Source organism: Oncorhynchus gorbuscha, linkage group LG02 (genome assembly GCF_021184085.1).
Source record: "Oncorhynchus gorbuscha isolate QuinsamMale2020 ecotype Even-year linkage group LG02, OgorEven_v1.0, whole genome shotgun sequence".
Taxonomy (NCBI): Eukaryota; Metazoa; Chordata; class Actinopteri; order Salmoniformes; family Salmonidae; genus Oncorhynchus; species Oncorhynchus gorbuscha.
Window position 1 is genome coordinate 109,536,636 of NC_060174.1, and position 22,303 is coordinate 109,558,938.

Sequence of the window (22,303 nt, forward strand, 5' to 3'; positions counted from 1 at the left end):
GTAGACTATACTGGGAGCCCCTCCCCCGTCTCATCATCACCCTGTAGACTATACTGGGAGCCCCTCCCCTGTCTCATCATCACCCTGTAGACTATACTGGGAGCCCTCCCCCTGTCTCATCATCACCCTGTAGACTATACTGGGAGACCTCCGTTGTCTCATCACCCTGTAGACTATACTGGGAGACCTCCCCTGTCTCATCATCACCCTGTAGACTATACTGGGAGCCCTCACCCTGTCTCATCACCCTGTAGACTATACTGGGAGACCTCCCCTGTCTCATCATCACCCTGTAGACTATACTGGGAGCCCCTCCCCTGTCTCATCACCCTGTAGACTATACTGTGAGCCCCTCCCCTGTCTCATCATCACCCTGTAGACTATACTGGGAGACTCCCCTGTCTCATCATCACCCTGTAGACTATACTGGGAGCCCCTCCCCTGTCTCATCACCCTGTAGACTATACTGGGAGCCCTCCGTTGTCTCATCACCCTGTAAACTATACTGGGAGCTCTCCCCTGTCTCATCACCCTGTAGACTATACTGGGAGCTCCTCCCCCGTCTCATCATCACCCTGTAGACTATACTGGGAGCCCCTCCCCTGTCTCATCATCACCCTGTAGACTATACTGGGAGCCCTCCCCCCTTTCTCATCATCACCCTGTAGACTATACTGGGAGCCCTCCCCCCTGTCTCATCATCACCCTGTAGACTATACTGGGAGACCTCCGTTGTCTCATTACCCTGTAGACTATACTGGGAGACCTCCCCTGTCTCATCATCACCCTGTAGACTATACTGGGAGCCCCTCCCCTGTCTCATCATCACCCTGTAGACTATACTGGGAGACTCCCCTGTCTCATCATCACCCTGTAGACTATACTGGGAGCCCCTCCCCTGTCTCATCATCACCCTGTAGACTATACTGGGAGCCCTCCCCTGTCTCATCACCCTGTAGACTTTACTGGGAGACCTCCCCTGTAGACTATACTGGGAGCCCTCCCTTGTCTCATCATCACCCTGTAGACTATACTGGGAGCCCTCCCCTGTCTCATCATCACCCTGTAGACTATACTGGGAGCCCTCCCCTGTCTCATCATCACCCTGTAGACTATACTGGGAGACTCCCCTGTCTCATCATCACCCTGTAGACTATACTGGGAGCCCTCCCCCGTCTCATCATCACCCTGTAGACTATACTGGGAGCCCTCCCCCCTGTCTCATCACCTTGTAGACTATACTGGGAGCCCCTCCCCTGTATCATCACCCTGTGTGTTATACCAGCAGCTGTACCATCCAACCAATAAAACCTCACACCAGTGTGTGGCGATGTCCAACTCTCCACAGCAAAAATATCTCCCATAGTCAACCCATTAAACAACGCCCAAGACGCTGTCAGACCCCTGGCTGGTTCACCGCTATGTAAACCCCAACGCCGCGCTGCGATGTGGCAGAGAGATGGCCTCCACAATCCAATGGGAGAGACACTGCTTAGCCATGACTTACAAGAAGGGTGTCCAGGCAACGTGTTGAGGTCTCCAAAGAGTTTAGCCCAAAGCCATGAGCAGGGAGGTTCTGTAGGAGGAAGATCTTCAGATCCACTGACTCCAGAGGCTCAAAAGGTGGCTGCACACAGTGCCTCCAAAACCAGCACCAAGACCCACGTGGGCGCAATAGGTTCTAGAAACCGGCCTGAGAAGAGGTACACCTTTCAGGAACCCCCCCCCCCCGCGTCAATTCTACCATAACGTGCTGAGATCGCAGCCAGGTACCCTTTTAACGTGGAGAATGTGCGTCCCTGCTTGATAAACTCCAGTAAAAACAAAATGGAGTCCTTTATCTTGGCACCTATATGGCCACCTCAGGGTGGGATTGAGGGAGCCCTGCAGACTGGAGGGATTGAGGGAGCCCTGCAGACTGGTGGGATTGAGGGAGCCCTGTAGACTGGAGGGATTGAGGGAGCCCTGTAGACTGGAGGGAGCCCTGTAGACTGGAGGGATTGAGGGAGCCCTGCAAACTGGAGGGATTGAGGGAGCCCTGTAGACTGGAGGGATTGAGGGAGCCCTGTAGACTGGAGGGATTGAGGGAGCCCTGTAGACTGGAGGGATTGAGGGAGCCCTGCAGACTGGAGGGATTGAGGGAGCCCTGCAGACTGGAGGGATTGAGGGAGCCCTGCAAACTGGAGGGATTGAAGGAGCCCTGTAGACTGGAGGGATTGAGGGAGCCCTGTAGACTGGAGGGATTGAGGGAGCCCTGCAAACTGGAGGGATTGAGGGAGCCCTGTAGACTGGAGGGATTGAGGGAGCCCTGTAGACTGGAGGGATTGAGGGAGCCCTGTAGACTGGAGGGATTGAGGGAGCCCTGTAGACTGGAGGGATTGAGGGAGCCCTGCAGACTGGAGAGATTGAGGGAGCCCTGTAGACTGGAGGGATTGAGGGAGCCCTGCAGACTGGTGGGATTGAGGGAGCCCTGTAGACTGGTGGGATTGAGGGAGCCCTGTAGACTGGAGGGATTGGGGGAGCCCTGCAGACTGGAGGGATTGAGGGAGCCCTGTAGACTGGTGGGAGCCCTGTAGACTGGTGGGATTGAGGGAGCCCTGCAAACTGAAGGGATTGAGTGAGCCCTGTAGACTGGGGGGAGCCCTGTAGACTGGAGGGAGCCCTGTAGACTGGAGGGATTGAGGGAGCCCTGCAAACTGGAGGGATTGAGGGAGCCCTGCAAACTGAAGGGATTGAGGGAGCCCTGTAGACTGGTGGGAGCCCTGTAGACTGGAGGGATTGAGGGAGCCCTGCAAACTGGAGGGATTGAGGGAGCCCTGCAAACTGGAGGGATTGAGGGAGCCCTGCAGACTGGTGGGATTGAGGGAGCCCTGTAGACTGGAGGGAGCCCTGTAGACTGGAGGGAGCCCTGTAGACTGGAGGGATTGAGGGAGCCCTGCAAACTGGAGGGATTGAGGGAGCCCTGCAAACTGGAGGGATTGAGGGAGCCCTGCAAACTGGAGGGATTGAGGGAGCCCTGTAGACTGGTGGGATTGAGGGAGCCCTGTAGACTGGAGGGAGCCCTGCAAACTGGAGGGATTGAGGGAGCCCTGTAGACTGGTGGGAGCCCTGTAGACTGGAGGGATGGAGGGAGCCCTGCAAACTGGAGGGATTGAGGGAGCCCTGCAAACTGGAGGGATTGAGGGAGCCCTGTAGACTGGTGGGATTGAGGGAGCCCTGTAGACTGGAGGGAGCCCTGTAGACTGGAGGGAGCCCTGTAGACTGGAGGGATTGAGGGAGCCCTGCAAACTGGAGGGATTGGGGGAGCCCTGTAGACTGGAGGGATTGAGGGAGCCCTGCAGACTGGTGGGATTGAGGGAGCCCTGGAGACTGGTGGGATTGAGGGAGCCCTGCAGACTGGTGGGAGCCCTGTAGACTGGAGGGAGCCCTGTAGACTGGAGGGATTGAGGGAGCCCTGTAGACTGGAGGGAGCCCTGCACACTGGTGGGATTGAGGGAGCCCTGTAGACTGGTGGGATTGAGGGAGCCCGCAAATTGAAGGGATTGGGAGCCCTGTAGACTGGAGGGATTGAGGGAGCCCTGCAGACTGGAGGGATTGAGGGAGCCCTGCAGACTGGAGGGATTGAGGGAGCCCTGTAGACTGGAGGGATTGAGGGAGCCCTGCAGACTGGAGGGATTGAGGGAGCCCTGCAGACTGGAGGGATTGAGGGAGCCCTGCAGACTGGAGGGATTGAGGGAGCCCTGTAGACTGGAGGGAGCCCTGTAGACTGGAGGGATTAAGGGAGCCCTGTAGACTGGAGGGAGCCCTATAGTCTGGAGGGATTGTGGGAGCCCTGCAGACTGGAGGGATTGAGGGAGCCCTGTAGACTGGTGGGATTGAGGGAGCCCTGTAGACTGGAGGGATCGAGGGAGCCCTGCAGACTGGTGGGATTGAGGGAGCCCTGCAGACTGGTGGGATTGAGGGAGCCCTGCAGACTGGTGGGATTGAGGGAGCCCTGCAGACTGGTGGGATTGAGGGAGCCCTGCAGACTGGTGGGATTGAGGGAGCCCTGCAGTTGGAATGGTAGCAGTTGAAATATCTGGCCTCGCGTGCCAAACCTGCACAGTGGGTCAACGGGTCCCTGCCAATGGGAGAAGCCACGCGTCCCTGCCTAAAAGGCAAAAGATCCCCACGAATCAACGCTGCTGTGTCGCTGGGGAGCCACAAGAGTCAACGGTAATCCCTCCCAGCAATCCTTCCAACGTGGGCTGAACCAGAACCACTGCCCGGAAACATGTATAGGAGGGTCCGAGGCCACTGGCGGGCCAGAGGGTCTGTTCCCATCCAAGCGCATTGCTAGCACCCAGCGCTGGAACAGCCACATCAATTATAGTCCCAGGGGAACGAACCCTACCATAGAAGACCTCATCCCCAGTAGGTCACATCAATTATAGTCCCAGGAGAACAAACCCTACCATAGAAGACCTCATCCCCAGTAGGTCACATCAATTATAGTCCCAGGGGAACGAACCCTACCATAGAAGACATCCCCATTAGACCCAGGAACTGTCAAAAACATACTGGGTGCACCAACCAGAATTGGGTCAAGCAGAGCTGGAACCCAGACACCTCTCAGAGGATAGAATGTTACCATGTGAATATCCTCCTTATTCCTGACCATGTGAATACCCTCCTTATTCCTGACCATGTGAATACCCTCCTTATTCCTGACCATGTGAATACCCTCCTTATTTCCATGTTACCATGACCCTCCTTATTCCTGACCATGTGAATACCCTCCTTATTCCTGACCATGAATACCCTCCTTATTTACCATGTGAATACCCTCCTTATTCCTGACCATGTTACCATGTGAATACCCTCCTTATTCCTGACCATGTGAATACCCTCCTTATTCCTGACCATGTTAATACCCTCCTTATTCCTGACCATGTTAATATCCTCCTTATTCCTGACCATGTTAATACCCTCCTTATTTCCATGTTACCATGTGAATACCCTCCTTATTCCTGACCATGTTACCATGTGAATACCCTCCTTATTCCTGACCATGTGAATACCTTATTCCTGACCATGAATACCCTCCTTATTCCTGACCATGTTAATACCTTATGACCATGAATACCCTCCTTATTCCTGACCATTGAATTCCTTATACCTGACCATGTTACCATGTGAATACCCTCCTTATTCCTGACCATGTTACCATGTGAATACCCTCCTTATTCCTGACCATGTGAATACCCTCCTTATTCCTGACCATGTTACCATGTGAATACCCTCCTTATTCCTGACCATGTTACCATGTGAATACCCTCCTTATTCCTAACCATGTGAATACCCTCCTTATTCCTGACCATGTGAATACCCTCCTTATTCCTGACCATGTGAATACCCTCCTTATTCCTGACCATGTGAATACCCTCCTTATTCCTGACCATGTGAATACCCTCCTTATTCCTGACCATGTGAATACCCTCCTTATTCCTGACCATGATACCACGTGAATACCCTCCTTATTCCTGACCATGTTACCATGTGAATACCCTCCTTATTCCTGACCATGTTACCATGTGAATAACCTCCTTATTCCTGACCATGTGAATACCCTCCTTATTCCTGACCATGTTAATACCCTCCTTATTCCTGACCATGTTAATATCCTCCTTATTCCTGACCATGTTAATACCCTCCTTATTCCTGACCATGTGAATACCCTCCTTATTCCTGACCATGTTACCATGTGAATACCCTCCTTATTCCTGACCATGTTACCATGTGAATACCCTCCTTATTCCTGACCATGTGAATACCCTCCTTATTCCTGACCATGTTACCATGTGAATACCCTCCTTATTCCTGACCATGTTACCATGTGAATACACTCCTTATTCCTAACCATGTGAATACCCTCCTTATTCCTGACCATGTGAATACCCTCCTTATTCCTGACCATGTGAATACCCTCCTTATTCCTGACCATGTTAATACCCTCCTTATTCCTGACCATGTGAATACCCTCCTTATTCCTGACCATGTTACCATGTGAATACCCTCCTTATTCCTGACCATGTTACCATGTGAATACCCTCCTTATTCCTGACCATGTTACCATGTGAATACACTCCTTATTCCTGACCATGTGAATACCCTCCTTATTCCTGACCATGTTACCATGTGAATACCCTCCTTATTCCTGACCATGTTACCATGTGAATACACTCCTTATTCCTAACCATGTGAATACCCTCCTTATTCCTGACCATGTGAATACCCTCCTTATTCCTGACCATGTGAATACCCTCCTTATTCCTGACCATGTGAATACCCTCCTTATTCCTGACCATGTGAATACCCTCCTTATTCCTGACCATGTGAATACCCTCCTTATTCCTGACCATGTTACCATGTGAATACCCTCCTTATTCCTGACCATGATACCACGTGAATACCCTCCTTATTCCTGACCATGTTACCATGTGAATACCCTCCTTATTCCTGACCATGATACCACGTGAATACCCTCCTTATTCCTGACCATGTTACCATGTGAATACCCTCCTTATTCCTGACCATGTTACCATGTGAATACCATCCTTATTCCTGACCATGTGAATACCCTCCTTATACCTGACCATGTGAATACCCTCCTTATTCCTTACCCAGGAACATCATGAGCGTGGTCTTGGCGAAGGCCACCAGGGTCATACCCGCCATGACACTCAGTATCCCTATGAGAATGATGACGATGTTGGGCACGCCGCAGCGAGAGAACACCGTCACACCCACGAAGCTGGTTAGGAACATCGTCATGGACAGTGCAGAGCCATAGCCAATTAGGATCTCGTTCCAGCACAGCGGCTGGTTGAGCTCGTACAGTGTGATCATGGAGTGCCCGCCCATGTTGGCGAAGGAGAAGGAGCCGAAGAGGAGCAGGAGAAGCATCAGAAGGACGTTACGCCTCCTACTGGCCCCTGCAAACAGTTGGTAGGCCCCGTAGGCCAGCTGATGCATGGCGGTGCGACGCAGGGAGCCGTCCAGGGGGGCATCCAGGGGTCGTTGGAGCGTCTCCTCCAGGATGAAGACAGCGTAGAGCAGGTTGAAACACAGGAACAGAGCAGAGGTGAAGAAGGGCCAGTTGAAGCCTGCTGCTCGGAGGAAGTATCCCGTAGAGATAGAGGCCACTCCAGACAGCAGGCCGATCACCATGTCTATCCCGGCCATACGCAGGGTCTTCTGCTGTCCGTCCTCACACAGGTCAGCGATGTAGGAGAAACAGCCACCCAGGAACGTCCCCGAGCCCCCGAACAGGGCGCTGACGAACGACGAGACGATGAGGAGGTAGAGGTTAAGCTCGAAGAAGGAGACTGCCAGGAAGGACAGCGCGTAGAACAGAGAACCAATCAGAGGCAGGATGATGGTGATCTTGCGTCCGCGCTGGTCGCTGTAGGCAACGAGGATGAAGGTGACGGCCAGAGAGGGGATAATGGAGATGAGCTCGGTGTAGAGGGAGAAGAGAGACGCCGCCTTCTGCACCTCCTGGTGTAAACAGAAAACAACAAGGTAAACAAACACGTAACCAACAACGACAAGGGAGGTGTCATGGAGAAGAGGGTGAAGTTATTAACGTTACCGCTGCTGAAAACACAATCAATTAAACACGAGGTGTAATGGATAATGTCTCTGATGGATGGGGGAAAACACAATCAGTTAAACACGAGGTGTAATGGATAATGTCTCTGATGGATGGGGGAAAACACAATCAGTTAAACACGAGGTGTAATGGATAATGTCACTGATGGATGGGGGAAAACACAATCAGTTAAACACGAGGTGTAATGGATAATGTCTCTGATGGATGGGGGAAAACACAATCAGTTAAACACGAGGTGTAATGGATAATGTCTCTGATGGATGGGGGAAAACACAATCAGTTAAACACGAGGTGTAATGGATAATGTCACTGATGGATGGGGGAAAACACAATCAGTTAAACACAGAAGGAACTGTAACATATTAAAGGCAGACAGCTCCATACAGAACACTCTCTTCACAGGCAGACAGTTCCACACAGAACACTCTCTTCACAGGCAGACAGCTCCACACAGAACACTCTCTTCACAGGCAGACAGTTCCACACAGAACACTCTCTTCACAGGCAGACAGTTCCACACAGAACACTCTCTTCACAGGCAGACTGTTCCACACAGAACACTCTCTTCACAGGCAGACAGTTCCACACAGAACACTCTCTTCACAGGCAGACAGCTCCACACAGAACACACTCTTCACAGGCAGACAGCTCCACACACTCTTCACAGGCAGACAGCTCCACACACTCTTCACAGGCAGACAGCTCCACATACTCTTCACAGGCAGACAGCTCCACACACTCTTCACAGGCAGACAGCTCCACACACTCTTCACAGGCAGACAGCTCCACACACTCTTCATCCACAGATATTGACTGCAGCCTGTTAAAAGGCCATGATGAAAAAGAGGAAGTATGCAAAGTGAAAAGGAGAAATGTGTCTCTGCTCTGCTCTGTTCAAGGCCAGTATGACAGCTCTACATGGAAATATAATGTTATTTACACCAATCTTGGTTTCAAGCCGGAGGAAGTTAACCCTTGTCTAAACCCACAACAGGCTACAGGTGGTTCTTGCCTTTCAAAAATCGAGAACAAGCAGGCATCTCCTGAACAAGTCATTAATCAGTCTCCTGTCAACCAGCTACTGTAACTGGTGAGACGTGACCTCCTAGTTGGTTACAAAATAAAAATTGAAATTTCATCAGCCGTTGATTGTCAAGCAAATAACCGTCGGTCCGTCGCGGTAACTGACCGTTAATTAACACACGCATCATCTCCTGGCTTCCACACAGCCCACAGGCCCCTGATGCAGACCTTTGGAACATCCTGGCTTCCACACAGCCCACAGGCCCCTGATGCAGACCTTTGGAACATCCTGGCTTCCACACAGCCCACAGATGCAGACCTTTGGAACATCCTGGCTTCCACACAGCCCACAGGCCACTGATGCAGACCTTTGGAACATCCTGGCTTCCACACAGCCCACAGATGCAGTCCTTTGGAACATCCTGGCTTCCACACAGCCCACAGGCCACTGATGCAGTCCTTTGGAACATCCTGGCTTCCACACAGCCCACAGGCCCCTGATGCAGTCCTTTGGAACATCCTGGCTTCCACACAGCCCACAGATGCAGACCTTTGGAACATCCTGGCTTCCACACAGCCCACAGGCCCCTGATGCAGACCTTTGGAACATCCTGGCTTCCACACAGCCCACAGATGCAGACCTTTGGAACATCCTGGCTTCCACACAACCCACAGGCCACTGATGCAGACCTTTTGAACATCCTGGCTTCCACACAGCCCACAGGCCCCTGATGCAGTCATTTGGAACATCCTGGCTTCCACACAGCCCACAGGCCACTGATGCAGACCTTTGGAACATCCTGGCTTCCACACAGCCCACAGATGCAGACCTTTGGAACATCCTGGCTTCCACACAGCCCACAGGCCACCGATGCAGACCTTTGGAACATCCTGGCTTCCACACAGCCCACAGATGCAGACCTTTGGAACATCCTGGCTTCCACACAGCCCACAGGCCCCTGATGCAGACCTTTGGAACATCCTGGCTTCCACACAGCCCACAGGCCACTGATGCAGACTAGTCTAGTAAATAGATGTAATATAGTCTACTCCATCACAATAAATCCATGTAATATAGTCTACCTACACCATCACAATAAATCCATGTAATATAGTCTACACCATCACAATAAATCCATGTAATATAGTCTACCTACACCATCACAATAAATCCATGTAATATAGTCTACACCATCACAATAAATCCATGTAATATAGTCTACCCCATCACAATAAATCCATGTAATATAGTCTACACCATCACAATAAATCCATGTAATATAGTCTACACCTACACAATAAATCCATGTAATATAGTCTACCTACACCATCACAATAAATCCATGTAATATAGTCTACACCATCACAATAAATCCATGTAATATAGTCTACCCCATCACAATAAATCCATGTAATATAGTCTACACCATAAATTCATTGTTTATTTTAGACAGGTCTAAAGAAACTGTGATATGAAGAAAATGTTTATTATTTATGGTCTATTTCAGAAAAACAGAATAACATACTCTGAGTTGTCCTCATGTTAGGTCCTGTTAGGTCCTGTCCTCATGTTAGGTCCTGTCCTCATGTTAGGTCCTGTCCTCATGTTAGGTCCTGTCCTCATGTTAGGTCCTGTCCTCATGTTAGGTCCTGTTAGGTCCTGTCCTCATGTTAGGTCCTGTCCTCATGTTAGGTGCTGTCCTCATGTTAGGTCCTGTCCTCATGTTAGGTCCTGTCCTCATGTTAGGTCCTGTCCTCATGTTAGGTCCTGTCCTCATGTTAGGTCCTGCCCTCATGTTAGGTCCTGCCCTCATGTTAGGTCCTGCCCTCATGTTAGGTCCTGTCCTCATGTTAGGTCCTGTCCTCATGTTAGGTCCTGTCCTCATGTTAGGTCCTGTTAGGTCCTGTCCTCATGTTAGGTCCTGTTAGGTCCTGTCCTCATGTTAGGTCCTGTTAGGTCCTGTCCTCATGTTATGTCCTGTCCTCATGTTAGGTGCTGTCCTCATGTTAGGTGCTGTCCTCATGTTAGGTCCTGTCCTCATGTTAGGTCCTGTCCTCATGTTAGGTCCTGTCCTCATGTTAGGTCCTGTTAGGTCCTGTCCTCATGTTAAGTCCTGTCCTCATGTTAGGTGCTGTCCTCATGTTAGGTCCTGCCCTCATGTTAGGTCCTGCCCTCATGTTAGGTCCTGCCCTCATGTTAGGTCCTGCCCTCATGTTAGGTCCTGTCCTCATGTTAGGTCCTGTTAGGTCCTGTCCTCATGTTAGGTCCTGTCCTCATGTTAGGTCCTGTCCTCATGTTAGGTCCTGTCCTCATGTTAGGTCCTGTCCTCATGTTAGGTCCTGTCCTCATGTTAGGTCCTGTTAGGTCCTGTCCTCATGTTAGGTCCTGTCCTCATGTTAGGTCCTGTCCTCATGTTAGGTCCTGTCCTCATGTTAGGTCCTGTCCTCATGTTAGGTCCTGTTAGGTCCTGTCCTCATGTTAGGTCCTGTCCTCATGTTAGGTCCTGTCCTCATGTTAGGTCCTGTCCTCATGTTAGGTCCTGTCCTCATGTTAGGTCCTGCCCTCATGTTAGGTCCTGCCCTCATGTTAGGTCCTGCCCTCATGTTAGGTCCTGCCCTCATGTTAGGTCCTGCCCTCATGTTAGGTCCTGTCCTCATGTTAGGTCCTGTCCTCATGTTAGGTCCTGTCCTCATGTTAGGTCCTGTTAGGTCCTGTCCTCATGTTAGGTCCTGTTAGGTCCTGTCCTCATGTTAGGGTCCTGTTAGGTCCTGTCCTCATGTTAGGTCCTGTCCTCATGTTAGGTGCTGTCCTCATGTTAGGTGCTGTCCTCATGTTAGGTCCTGTCCTCATGTTAGGTCCTGTCCTCATGTTAGGTCCTGTCCTCATGTTAGGTCCTGTTAGGTCCTGTCCTCATGTTAAGTCCTGTCCTCATGTTAGGTGCTGTCCTCATGTTAGGTCCTGTCCTCATGTTAGGTCCTGTCCTCATGTTAGGTCCTGCCCTCATGTTAGGTCCTGTCCTCATGTTAGGTCCTGTCATGTTAGGTCCTGTTAGGTCCTGTCCTCATGTTAGGTCCTGTCCTCATGTTAGGTCCTGTCCTCATGTTAGGTCCTGTCCTCATGTTAGGTCCTGTCCTCATGTTAGGTCCTGTCCTCATGTTAGGTCCTGTTAGGTCCTGTCCTCATGTTAGGTCCTGTCCTCATGTTAGGTCCTGTCCTCATGTTAGGTCCTGTCCTCATGTTAGGTCCTGTCCTCATGTTAGGTCCTGTTAGGTCCTGCCCTCATGTTAGGTCCTGCCCTCATGTTAGGACCTGCCCTCATGTTAGGACCTGCCCTCATGTTAGGACCTGTCTTCATGTTAGGTCCTGTCCTCATGTTAGGTCCTGTCCTCATGTTAGGTCCTGTCCTCATGTTAGGTCCTGTCCTCATGTTAGGTACTGTTCGGTCCTGTCCTCATGTTAGGTCCTTTCCTCATGTTAGGCCCTGCCCTCATGTTAGGCCCTGCCCTCATGTTAGGCCCTGCCCTCATGTTAGGCCCTATCCTCATGTTAGGTCCTATCCTCATGTTAGGTCCTGTCCTCATGTTAGGTCCTGTTCTCATGTTAGGTCCTGTTCTCATGTTAGGTCCTGTTAGGTCCTGTCCTCATGTTAGGTCCTGTCCTCATGTTAGGTCATGTTAGGTCCTGTCCTTATGTTAGGTCCTGTCCTCATGTTAGGTCCTGTCCTCATGTTAGGTCCTGTCCTCATGTTAGGTCATGTTAGGTCCTGTCCTCATGTTAGGCCCTGTCCTCATGTTAGGCCCTGTCCTCATGTTAGGTCATGTTAGGTCCTGTCCTCATGTTAGGTCCTGTCCTCATGTTAGGTCATGTTAGGTCCTGTCCTCATGTTAGGTCCTGTCCTCATGTTAGGTCCTGTCCTCATGTTAGGTCCTGCCCTCATGTTAGGTCCTGCCCTCATGTTAGGTCCTGCCCTCATGTTAGGTCCTGCCCTCATGTTAGGTCCTGCCCTCATGTTAGGTCCTGCCCTCATGTTAGGTCCTGTCCTCATGTTAGGTCCTGTCCTCATGTTAGGTCCTGTCCTTATGTTAGGTCCTGTCCTCATGTTAGGTCATGTCCTCATGTTAGGTCATGTCCTTATGTTAGGTCATGTTAGGTCCTGTCCTCATGTTAGGTCCTGTCCTCATGTTAGGTCCTGTCCTTATGTTAGGTCATGTTAGGTCCTGCCCTCATGTTAGGTCATGTTAGGTCCTGTCCTCATGTTAGGTCCTGTCCTCATGTTAGGTCCTGTCCTCATGTTAGGTCCTGTCCTCATGTCAGGTCCTGTCCTCATGTTAGGTCCTGTCCTCATGTTAGGTCCTGTCCTCATGTTAGGTCCTGTCCTCATGTTAGGTCCTGTCCTCATGTTAGGTCCTGTCCTCATGTTAGGTCCTGTTAGGTCCTGTCCTCATGTTAGGTCCTGTCCTCATGTTAGGTCCTGTCCTCATGTTAGGTCCTGTCCTCATGTTAGGTCCTGTCCTCATGTTAGGTCCTGTCCTCATGTTAGGTCCTGTCCTCATGTTTGGTCCTGTTAGGTCCTGTCCTCATGTTAGGTCCTGTCCTCATGTTTGGTCCTGTTTGGTCCTGTCCTCATGTTAGGTCCTGTCCTCATGTTAGGTCCTGTTAGGTCCTGTCCTCATGTTAGGTCCTGTCCTCATGTTAGGTCCTGTCCTCATGTTAGGTCCTGTCCTCATGTTAGGTCCTGCCCTCATGTTAGGTCCTGTCCTCATGTTAGGTCCTCTCCTCATGTTAGGTCCTCTCCTCATGTTAGGTCCTCTCCTCATGTTAGGTCCTGTCCTCATGTTAGGTCCTGTCCTCATGTTAGGTCCTGTTAGGTCCTGTCCTCATGTTAGGTCCTGTTAGGTCCTGTCCTCATGTTAGGTGCTGTCCTCATGTTAGGTGCTGTCCTCATGTTAGGTGCTGTCCTCATGTTAGGTGCTGTCCTCATGTTAGGTGCTGTCCTCATGTTAGGTGCTGTCCTCATGTTAGGTGCTGTCCTCATGTTAGGTCCTGTCCTCATGTTAGGTCCTGTCCTCATGTTAGGTCCTGTCCTCATGTTAGGTCCTGTTAGGTCCTGTCCTCATGTTAAGTCCTGTCCTCATGTTAGGTGCTGTCCTCATGTTAGGTGCTGTCCTCATGTTAGGTCCTGTCCTCATGTTAGGTCCTGTCCTCATGTTAGGTCCTGTCCTCATGTTAGGTCCTGCCCTCATGTTAGGTCCTGTCCTCATGTTAGGTCCTGTCCTCATGTTAGGTCCTGTCCTCATGTTAGGTCCTGTCCTCATGTTAGGTCCTGTCCTCATGTTAGGTCCTGTCCTTATGTTAGGTCCTGTCCTCATGTTAGGTCCTGTCCTCATGTTAGGTCCTGTCCTCATGTTAGGTCCTGTCCTCATGTTAGGTCCTGTCCGGTCCTGTCCTTATGTTAGGTCCTGTCCGGTCCTGTCCTCATGTTAGGTCCTGCCCTCATGTTAGGTCCTGCCCTCATGTTAGGTCCTGCCCTCATGTTAGGTCCTGTCCTCATGTTAGGTCCTGTCCTCATGTTAGGTCCTGTCCTCATGTTAGGTCCTGTCCTCATGTTAGGTCCTGTCCTCATGTTAGGCCCTGTCCTCATGTTAGGCCCTGTCCTCATGTTAGGCCCTGCCCTCATGTTAGGCCCTGTCCTCATGTTAGGCCCTGTCCTCATGTTAGGTCCTGTCCTCATGTTAGGTCCTGTCCTCATGTTAGGTCCTGTCCTCATGTTAGGTCCTGTCCTCATGTTAGGTCCTGTCCTCATGTTAGGTCCTGAACTGGCTACATCATATGGCTGTGGGCTCCACCAGTTCATTTAGCAGACAAGATTGGCTTAGAATTCCATGGCATTATTTTATATTCTGTTATAGTATGAAGAATTCAATTGAAGATAGATCAATAAAATAGAAAGGATATTTTCCCCCAAACGATGAGGAAGTGTTGCACGAGGTTATTCTGTGTTGCGGGGTTAGCAAAGAAACAGGTCCTCCTAACTGCTTCCTTTAGAGTTATTAATGTGACTTCAGTTGTTCTACAAACGTTGGGTTATACGTTTGATTTAATATATTGTACGGTTGCATAATGAGACAAATGATGATTTGATTAAAGTCACCTGAAAAAGGCATGAGTTCTGCTTAGTTTTTTTGCGCCGGCTGTACACACTTCATCATTCTCTCATTCACAATCACTTGATAATTCCTCGAATTTCACGGCAGCATCCCATTTGTGGCTGTAATGAAATCCCCGCCCCCCAAAAAAAATGCCTTTTGCGGCCAGCCTTCTTCGTGAGTGCTGCCTGCGCCGAAGCATCACTCACTCACACAGCTCTCCATCACGCCATTGAGATGGAGAGCTGTTCATTAAAAATCCTACAATGTGATTTTCTGGATTTTTTTCTCATTTTGTCTGTCATAGTTGAAGTGTACCTATGATGAAAATTACAGGCCTCTCATCTTTTTAAGTGGGAGAACTTGCACAATTGGTGGCTGAATAAATACTTGTTTTACTTTTTTGCCCCACTGTATATGTTGGTTAGGTCTATAACCCCTATATGTAGTTGTGTTGGTTAGGTCTATAACCCCTATATGTAGTTGTGTTGGTTAGGTCTATAACCCCTATATGTAGTTGTGTTGGTTAGGTCTATAACCCCTATATGTAGTTGTGTTGGTTAGGTCTATAACCCCTATATGTAGTTGTGTTGGTTAGGTCTATAACCCCTATATGTAGTTGTGTTGGTTAGGTCTATAACCCCTATATGTAGTTGTGTTGGTTAGGTCTATAACCCCTATATGTAGTTGTGTTGGTTAGGTCTATAACCCCTATATGTAGTTGTGTTGGTTAGGTCTATAACCCCTATATGTAGTTGTGTTGGTTAGGTCTATAACCCCTATATGTAGTTGTGTTGGTTAGGTCTATAACCCCTATATGTAGTTGTGTTGGTTAGGTCTATAACCCCTATATGTAGTTGTGTTGGTTAGGTCTATAACCCCTATATGTAGTTGTGTTGGTTAGGTCTATAACCCCTATGTAGTTGTGTTGTAGTTGTGTTGGTTAGGTCTATAACCCCTATATGTAGTTGTGTTGGTTAGGTCTATAACCCCTATATGTAGTTGTGTTGGTTAGGTCTATAACCCCTATATGTAGTTGTGTTGGTTAGGTCTATAACCCCTATATGTAGTTGTGTTGGTTAGGTCTATAACCCCTATATGTAGTTGTGTTGGTTAGGTCTATAACCCCTATATGTAGTTGTGTTGGTTAGGTCTATAACCCCTATATGTAGTTGTGTTGGTTAGGTCTATAACCCCTATATGTAGTTGTGTTGGTTAGGTCTATAACCCCTATATGTAGTTGTGTTGGTTAGGTCTATAACCCCTATATGTAGTTGTGTTGGTTAGGTCTATAACCCCTAATATGTAGTTGTGTTGGTTAGGTCTATAACCCCTATATGTAGTTGTGTTGGTTAGGTCTATAACCCCTATATGTAGTTGTGTTGGTTAGGTCTATAACCCTATATGTAGTTGTGTTGGTTAGGTCTATAATGTAGTTGTGTTGGTTAGGTCTATAACCCCTATATGTAGTTGTGTTGGTTAGGTCTATAACCCCTATATGTAGTTGTGTTGGTTAGGTCTATAACCCCTATATGTAGTTGTGTTGGTTAGGTCTATAACCCCTATATGTAGTTGTGTTGGTTAGGTCTATAACCCCTATAATATGTAGTTGTGTTGGTTAGGTCTATAACCCCTATATGTAGTTGTGTTGGTTAGGTCTATGTAGTTGTGTTGGTTAGGTCTATAAGGTCTATAACCCCTATATGTAGTTGTGTTGGTTAGGTCTATAACCCCTATATGTAGTTGTGTTGGTTAGGTCTATAACCCCCCTATATGTAGTTGTGTTGGTTAGGTCTATAACCCCTATATGTAGTTGTGTTGGTTAGGTCTATAACCCCTATATGTAGTTGTGTTGGTTAGGTCTATAACCCCTATATGTAGTTGTGTTGGTTAGGTCTATAACCCCTATATGTAGTTGTGTTGGTTAGGTCTATAACCCCTATATGTAGTTGTGTTGGTTAGGTCTATAACCCCTATATGTAGTTGTGTTGGTTAGGTCTATAACCCCTATATGTAGTTGTGTTGGTTAGGTCTATAACCCCTATATGTAGTTGTGTTGGTTAGGTCTATAACCCCTATATGTAGTTTGTTGTTGGTTAGGTCTATAACCCCTATATGTAGTTGTGTTGGTTAGGTCTATAACCCCTATATGTAGTTGTGTTGGTTAGGTCTATAACCCCTATATGTAGTTGTGTTGGTTAGGTCTATAACCCCTATATGTAGTTGTGTTGGTTAGGTCTATAACCCCTATATGTAGTTGTGTTGGTTAGGTCTATAACCCCTATATGTAGTTGTGTTGGTTAGGTCTATAACCCCTATATGTAGTTGTGTTGGTTAGGTCTATAACCCCTATATGTAGTTGTGTTGGTTAGGTCTATAACCCCTATGTAGTTGTGTTGGTTGTAGTTGTGTTGGTTAGGTCTATAACCCCTATATGTAGTTGTGTTGGTTAGGTCTATAACCCCTATATGTAGTTGTGTTGGTTAGGTCTATAACCCCTATATGTAGTTGTGTTGGTTAGGTCTATAACCCCTATATGTAGTTGTGTTGGTTAGGTCTATAACCCCTATATGTAGTTGTGTTGGTTAGGTCTATAACCCCTATATGTAGTTGTGTTGGTTAGGTCTATAACCCCTATATGTAGTTGTGTTGGTTAGGTCTATAACCCCTATATGTAGTTGTGTTGGTTAGGTCTATAACCCCTATATGTAGTTGTGTTGGTTAGGTCTATAACCCCTATATGTAGTTGTGTTGGTTAGGTCTATAACCCCTATATGTAGTTGTGTTGGTTAGGTCTATAACCCCTATATGTAGTTGTGTTGGTTAGGTCTATAACCCCTATATGTAGTTGTGTTGGTTAGGTATGTAGTTGTGTTGGTTAGGTCTATAACCCCTATATGTAGTTGTGTTGGTTAGGTCTATAACCCCTATATGTAGTTGTTGTGTTGGTTAGGTCTATAACCCCTATATGTAGTTGTGTTGGTTAGGTCTATAACCCCTATATGTAGTTGTGTTGGTTAGGTCTATAACCCCTATATGTAGTTGTGTTGGTTAGGTCTATAACCCCTATATGTAGTTGTGTTGGTTAGTTGTGTCTATAACCCCTATATGTAGTTGTGTTGGTTAGGTCTATAACCCCTATATGTAGTTGTGTTGGTTAGGTCTATAACCCCTATATGTAGTTGTGTTGGTTAGGTCTATAACCCCTATATGTAGTTGTGTTGGTTAGGTCTATAACCCCTATATGTAGTTGTGTTGGTTAGGTCTATAACCCCTATATGTAGTTGTGTTGGTTAGGTCTATAACCCCTATATGTAGTTGTGTTGGTTAGGTCTATAACCCCTATATGTAGTTGTGTTGGTTAGGTCTATAACCCCTATATGTAGTTGTGTTGGTTAGGTCTATAACCCCTATATGTAGTTGTGTTGGTTAGGTCTATAACCCCTATAGTTGTGTTGGTTAGGTCTATAACCCCTATATGTAGTTGTGTTGGTTAGGTCTATAACCCCTATATGTAGTTGTGTTGGTTAGGTCTATAACCCCTATATGTAGTTGTGTTGGTTAGGTCTATAACCCCTATATGTAGTTGTGTTGGTTAGGTCTATAACCCCTATATGTAGTTGTGTTGGTTAGGTCTATAACCCCTATATGTAGTTGTGTTGGTTAGGTCTATAACCCCTATATGTAGTTGTGTTGGTTAGGTCTATAACCCCTATATGTAGTTGTGTTGGTTAGGTCTATAACCCCTATATGTAGTTGTGTTGGTTAGGTCTATAACCCCTATATGTAGTTGTGTTGGTTAGGTCTATAACCCCTATATGTAGTTGTGTTGGTTAGGTCTATAACCCCTATATGTAGTTGTTGTTGTTGTTAGGTCTATAACCCCTATATGTAGTTGTGTTGGTTAGGTCTATAACCCCTATATGTAGTTGTGTTGGTTAGGTCTATAACCCCTATATGTAGTTGTGTTGGTTAGGTCTATAACCCCTATATGTAGTTGTGTTGGTTAGGTCTATAACCCCTATATGTAGTTGTGTTGGTTAGGTCTATAACCCCTATATGTAGTTGTGTTGGTTAGGTCTATAACCCCTATATGTAGTTGTGTTGGTTAGGTCTATAACCCCTATATGTAGTTGTGTTGGTTAGGTCTATAACCCCTATATGTAGTTGTGTTGGTTAGGTCTATAACCCCTATATGTAGTTGTGTTGGTTAGGTCTATAACCCCTATATGTAGTTGTGTTGGTTAGGTCTATAACCCCTATATGTAGTTGTGTTGGTTAGGTCTATAACCCCTATATGTAGTTGTGTTGGTTAGGTCTATAACCCCTATATGTAGTTGTGTTGGTTAGGTCTATAACCCTATGTAGTTGTGTTGGTTAGGTCTATAACCCCTATATGTGTAGTGTAGTTGTGTTGGTTAGGTCTATAACCCCTATATGTAGTTGTGTTGGTTAGGTCTATAACCCCTATATGTAGTTGTGTTGGTTAGGTCTATAACCCCTATATGTAGTTGTGTTGGTTAGGTCTATAACCCCTATATGTAGTTGTGTTGGTTAGGTCTATAACCCCTATATGTAGTTGTGTTGGTTAGGTCTATAACCCCTATATGTAGTTGTGTTGGTTAGGTCTATAACCCCTATATGTAGTTGTGTTGGTTAGGTCTATAACCCCTATATGTAGTTGTGTTGGTTAGGTCTATAACCCCTATATGTAGTTGTGTTGGTTAGGTCTATAACCCCTATATGTTGGTTAGGTCTATAACCCCTATATGTAGTTGTGTTGGTTAGGTCTATAACCCCTATATGTAGTTGTGTTGGTTAGGTCTATAACCCCTATGTGTTGGTTAGGTCTATAACCCCTATATGTAGTTGTGTTGGTTAGGTCTATAACCCCTATATGTAGTTGTGTTGGTTAGGTCTATAACCCCTATATGTAGTTGTGTTGGTTAGGTCTATAACCCCTATATGTAGTTGTGTTGGTTAGGTCTATAACCCCTATATGTAGTTGTGTTGGTTAGGTCTATAACCCCTATATGTAGTTGTGTTGGTTAGGTCTATAACCCCTATATGTAGTTGTGTTGGTTAGGTCTATAACCCCTATATGTAGTTGTGTTGGTTAGGTCTATAACCCTATATGTAGTTGTGTTGGTTAGGTCTATAACCCATATGTAGTTGTGTTGGTTAGGTCTATAACCCCTATATGTAGTTGTGTTGGTTAGGTCTATAACCCCTATATGTAGTTGTGTTGGTTAGGTCTATAACCCCTATATGTAGTTGTGTTGGTTAGGTCTATAACCCCTATATGTAGTTGTGTTGGTTAGGTCTATAACCCCTATGTAGTTGTGTTGTAGGTCTATAACCCCTATATGTAGTTGTTGGTTAGGTCTATAACCCCTATATGTAGTTGTGTTGGTTAGGTCTATAACCCCTATATGTAGTTGTGTTGGTTAGGTCTATAACCCCTATATGTAGTTGTGTTGGTTAGGTCTATAACCCCTATATGTAGTTGTGTTGGTTAGGTCTATAACCCCTATAACCCCTATATGTAGTTGTGTTGGTTAGGTCTATAACCCCTATATGTAGTTGTGTTGGTTAGGTCTATAACCCCTATATGTAGTTGTGTTGGTTAGGTCTATAACCCCTATATGTAGTTGTGTTGGTTAGGTCTATAACCCCTATATGTAGTTGTGTTGGTTAGGTCTATAACCCCTATATGTAGTTGTGTTGGTTAGGTCTATAACCCCTATATGTAGTTGTGTTGGTTAGGTCTATAACCCCTATATGTTGTGTTGGTTGTGTAGTTGTGTTGGTTAGGTCTATAACCCCTATATGTAGTTGTGTTGGTTAGGTCTATAACCCCTATATGTAGTTGTGTTGGTTAGGTCTATAACCCCTATATGTAGTTGTGTTGGTTAGGTCTATAACCCCTATATGTAGTTGTGTTGGTTAGGTCTATAACCCCTATATGTAGTTGTGTTGGTTAGGTCTATAACCCCTATATGTAGTTGTGTTGGTTAGGTCTATAACCCCTATATGTAGTTGTGTTGGTTAGGTCTATAACCCCTATATGTAGTTGTGTTGGTTAGGTCTATAACCCCTATATGTAGTTGTGTTGGTTAGGTCTATAACCCCTATATGTAGTTGTGTTGGTTAGGTCTATAACCCCTATGTAGTTGTGTTGGTTAGGTTGTAGTTGTTGGTTAGGTCTATAACCCCTATATGTAGTTGTGTTGGTTAGGTCTATAACCCCTATATATGTAGTTGTGTTGGTTAGGTCTATAACCCCTATATGTAGTTGTGTTGGTTAGGTCTATAACCCCTATATGTAGTTGTGTTGGTTAGGTCTATAACCCCTATATGTAGTTGTGTTGGTTAGGTCTATAACCCCTATATGTAGTTGTGTTGGTTAGGTCTATAAGTTGTGTTGGTTAGGTCCCCTATATGTAGTTGTGTTGGTTAGGTCTATAACCCCTATATGTAGTTGTGTTGGTTAGGTCTATAACCCCTATATGTAGTTGTGTTGGTTAGGTCTATAACCCCTATATGTAGTTGTGTTGGTTAGGTCTATAACCCCTATATGTAGTTGTGTTGGTTAGGTCTATAACCCCTATGTATGTTAGTGTGTTGGTTAGGTCTATAACCCCTATATGTAGTTGTGTTGGTTAGGTCTATAACCCCTATATGTAGTTGTGTTGGTTAGGTCTATAACCCCTATATGTAGTTGTGTTGGTTAGGTCTATAACCCCTATATGTAGTTGTGTTGGTTAGGTCTATAACCCCTATATGTAGTTGTGTTGGTTAGGTCTATAACCCCTATATGTAGTTGTGTTGGTTAGGTCTATAACCCCTATATGTAGTTGTGTTGGTTAGGTCTATAACCCTATATGTAGTTGTGTTGGTTAGGTCTATAACCCCTATATGTAGTTGTGTTGGTTAGGTCTATAACCCCTATATGTAGTTGTGTTGGTTAGGTCTATAACCCCTATATGTAGTTGTGTTGGTTAGTCTATCTATAACCCCTATATGTAGTTGTGTTGGTTAGGTCTATAACCCCTATATGTAGTTGTGTTGGTTAGGTCTATAACCCCTATATGTAGTTGTGTTGGTTAGGTCTATAACCCCTATATGTAGTTGTGTTGGTTAGGTCTATAACCCCTATATGTAGTTGTGTTGGTTAGGTCTATAACCCCTATATGTAGTTGTGTTGGTTAGGTCTATAACCCCTATATGTAGTTGTGTTGGTTAGGTCTATAACCCCTATATGTAGTTGTGTTGGTTAGGTCTATAACCCCTATATGTAGTTGTGTTGGTTAGGTCTATAACCCCTATATGTAGTTGTGTTGGTTAGGTCTATAACCCCTATATGTAGTTGTGTTGGTTAGGTCTATAACCCCTATATGTAGTTGTGTTGGTTAGGTCTATAACCCCTATATGTAGTTGTGTTGGTTAGGTCTATAACCCCTATTGTGTTGTGTTAGG

At 46.6% G+C, this 22,303-nt stretch overlaps 1 protein-coding gene across 2 annotated transcripts in view; it reads right to left on the bottom strand.

The window, feature by feature from the left end:
- The window catches only part of LOC123995284 (solute carrier family 46 member 3-like), an 82,157-nt gene that overhangs the window by 10,439 nt on the left and 49,415 nt on the right, over positions 1 to 22,303 (bottom strand). For both annotated transcript variants that reach the window (XR_006831803.1, XM_046298794.1), the window contains exon 3: positions 6,663 to 7,539. Coding sequence is in view for 1 of the 2 variants with exons in the window: in XM_046298794.1 (XP_046154750.1) it covers positions 6,663 to 7,539 (877 nt within the window). In the remaining variant the exon portion in view is untranslated. The remainder of the gene's footprint in view (positions 1 to 6,662; positions 7,540 to 22,303) is intronic.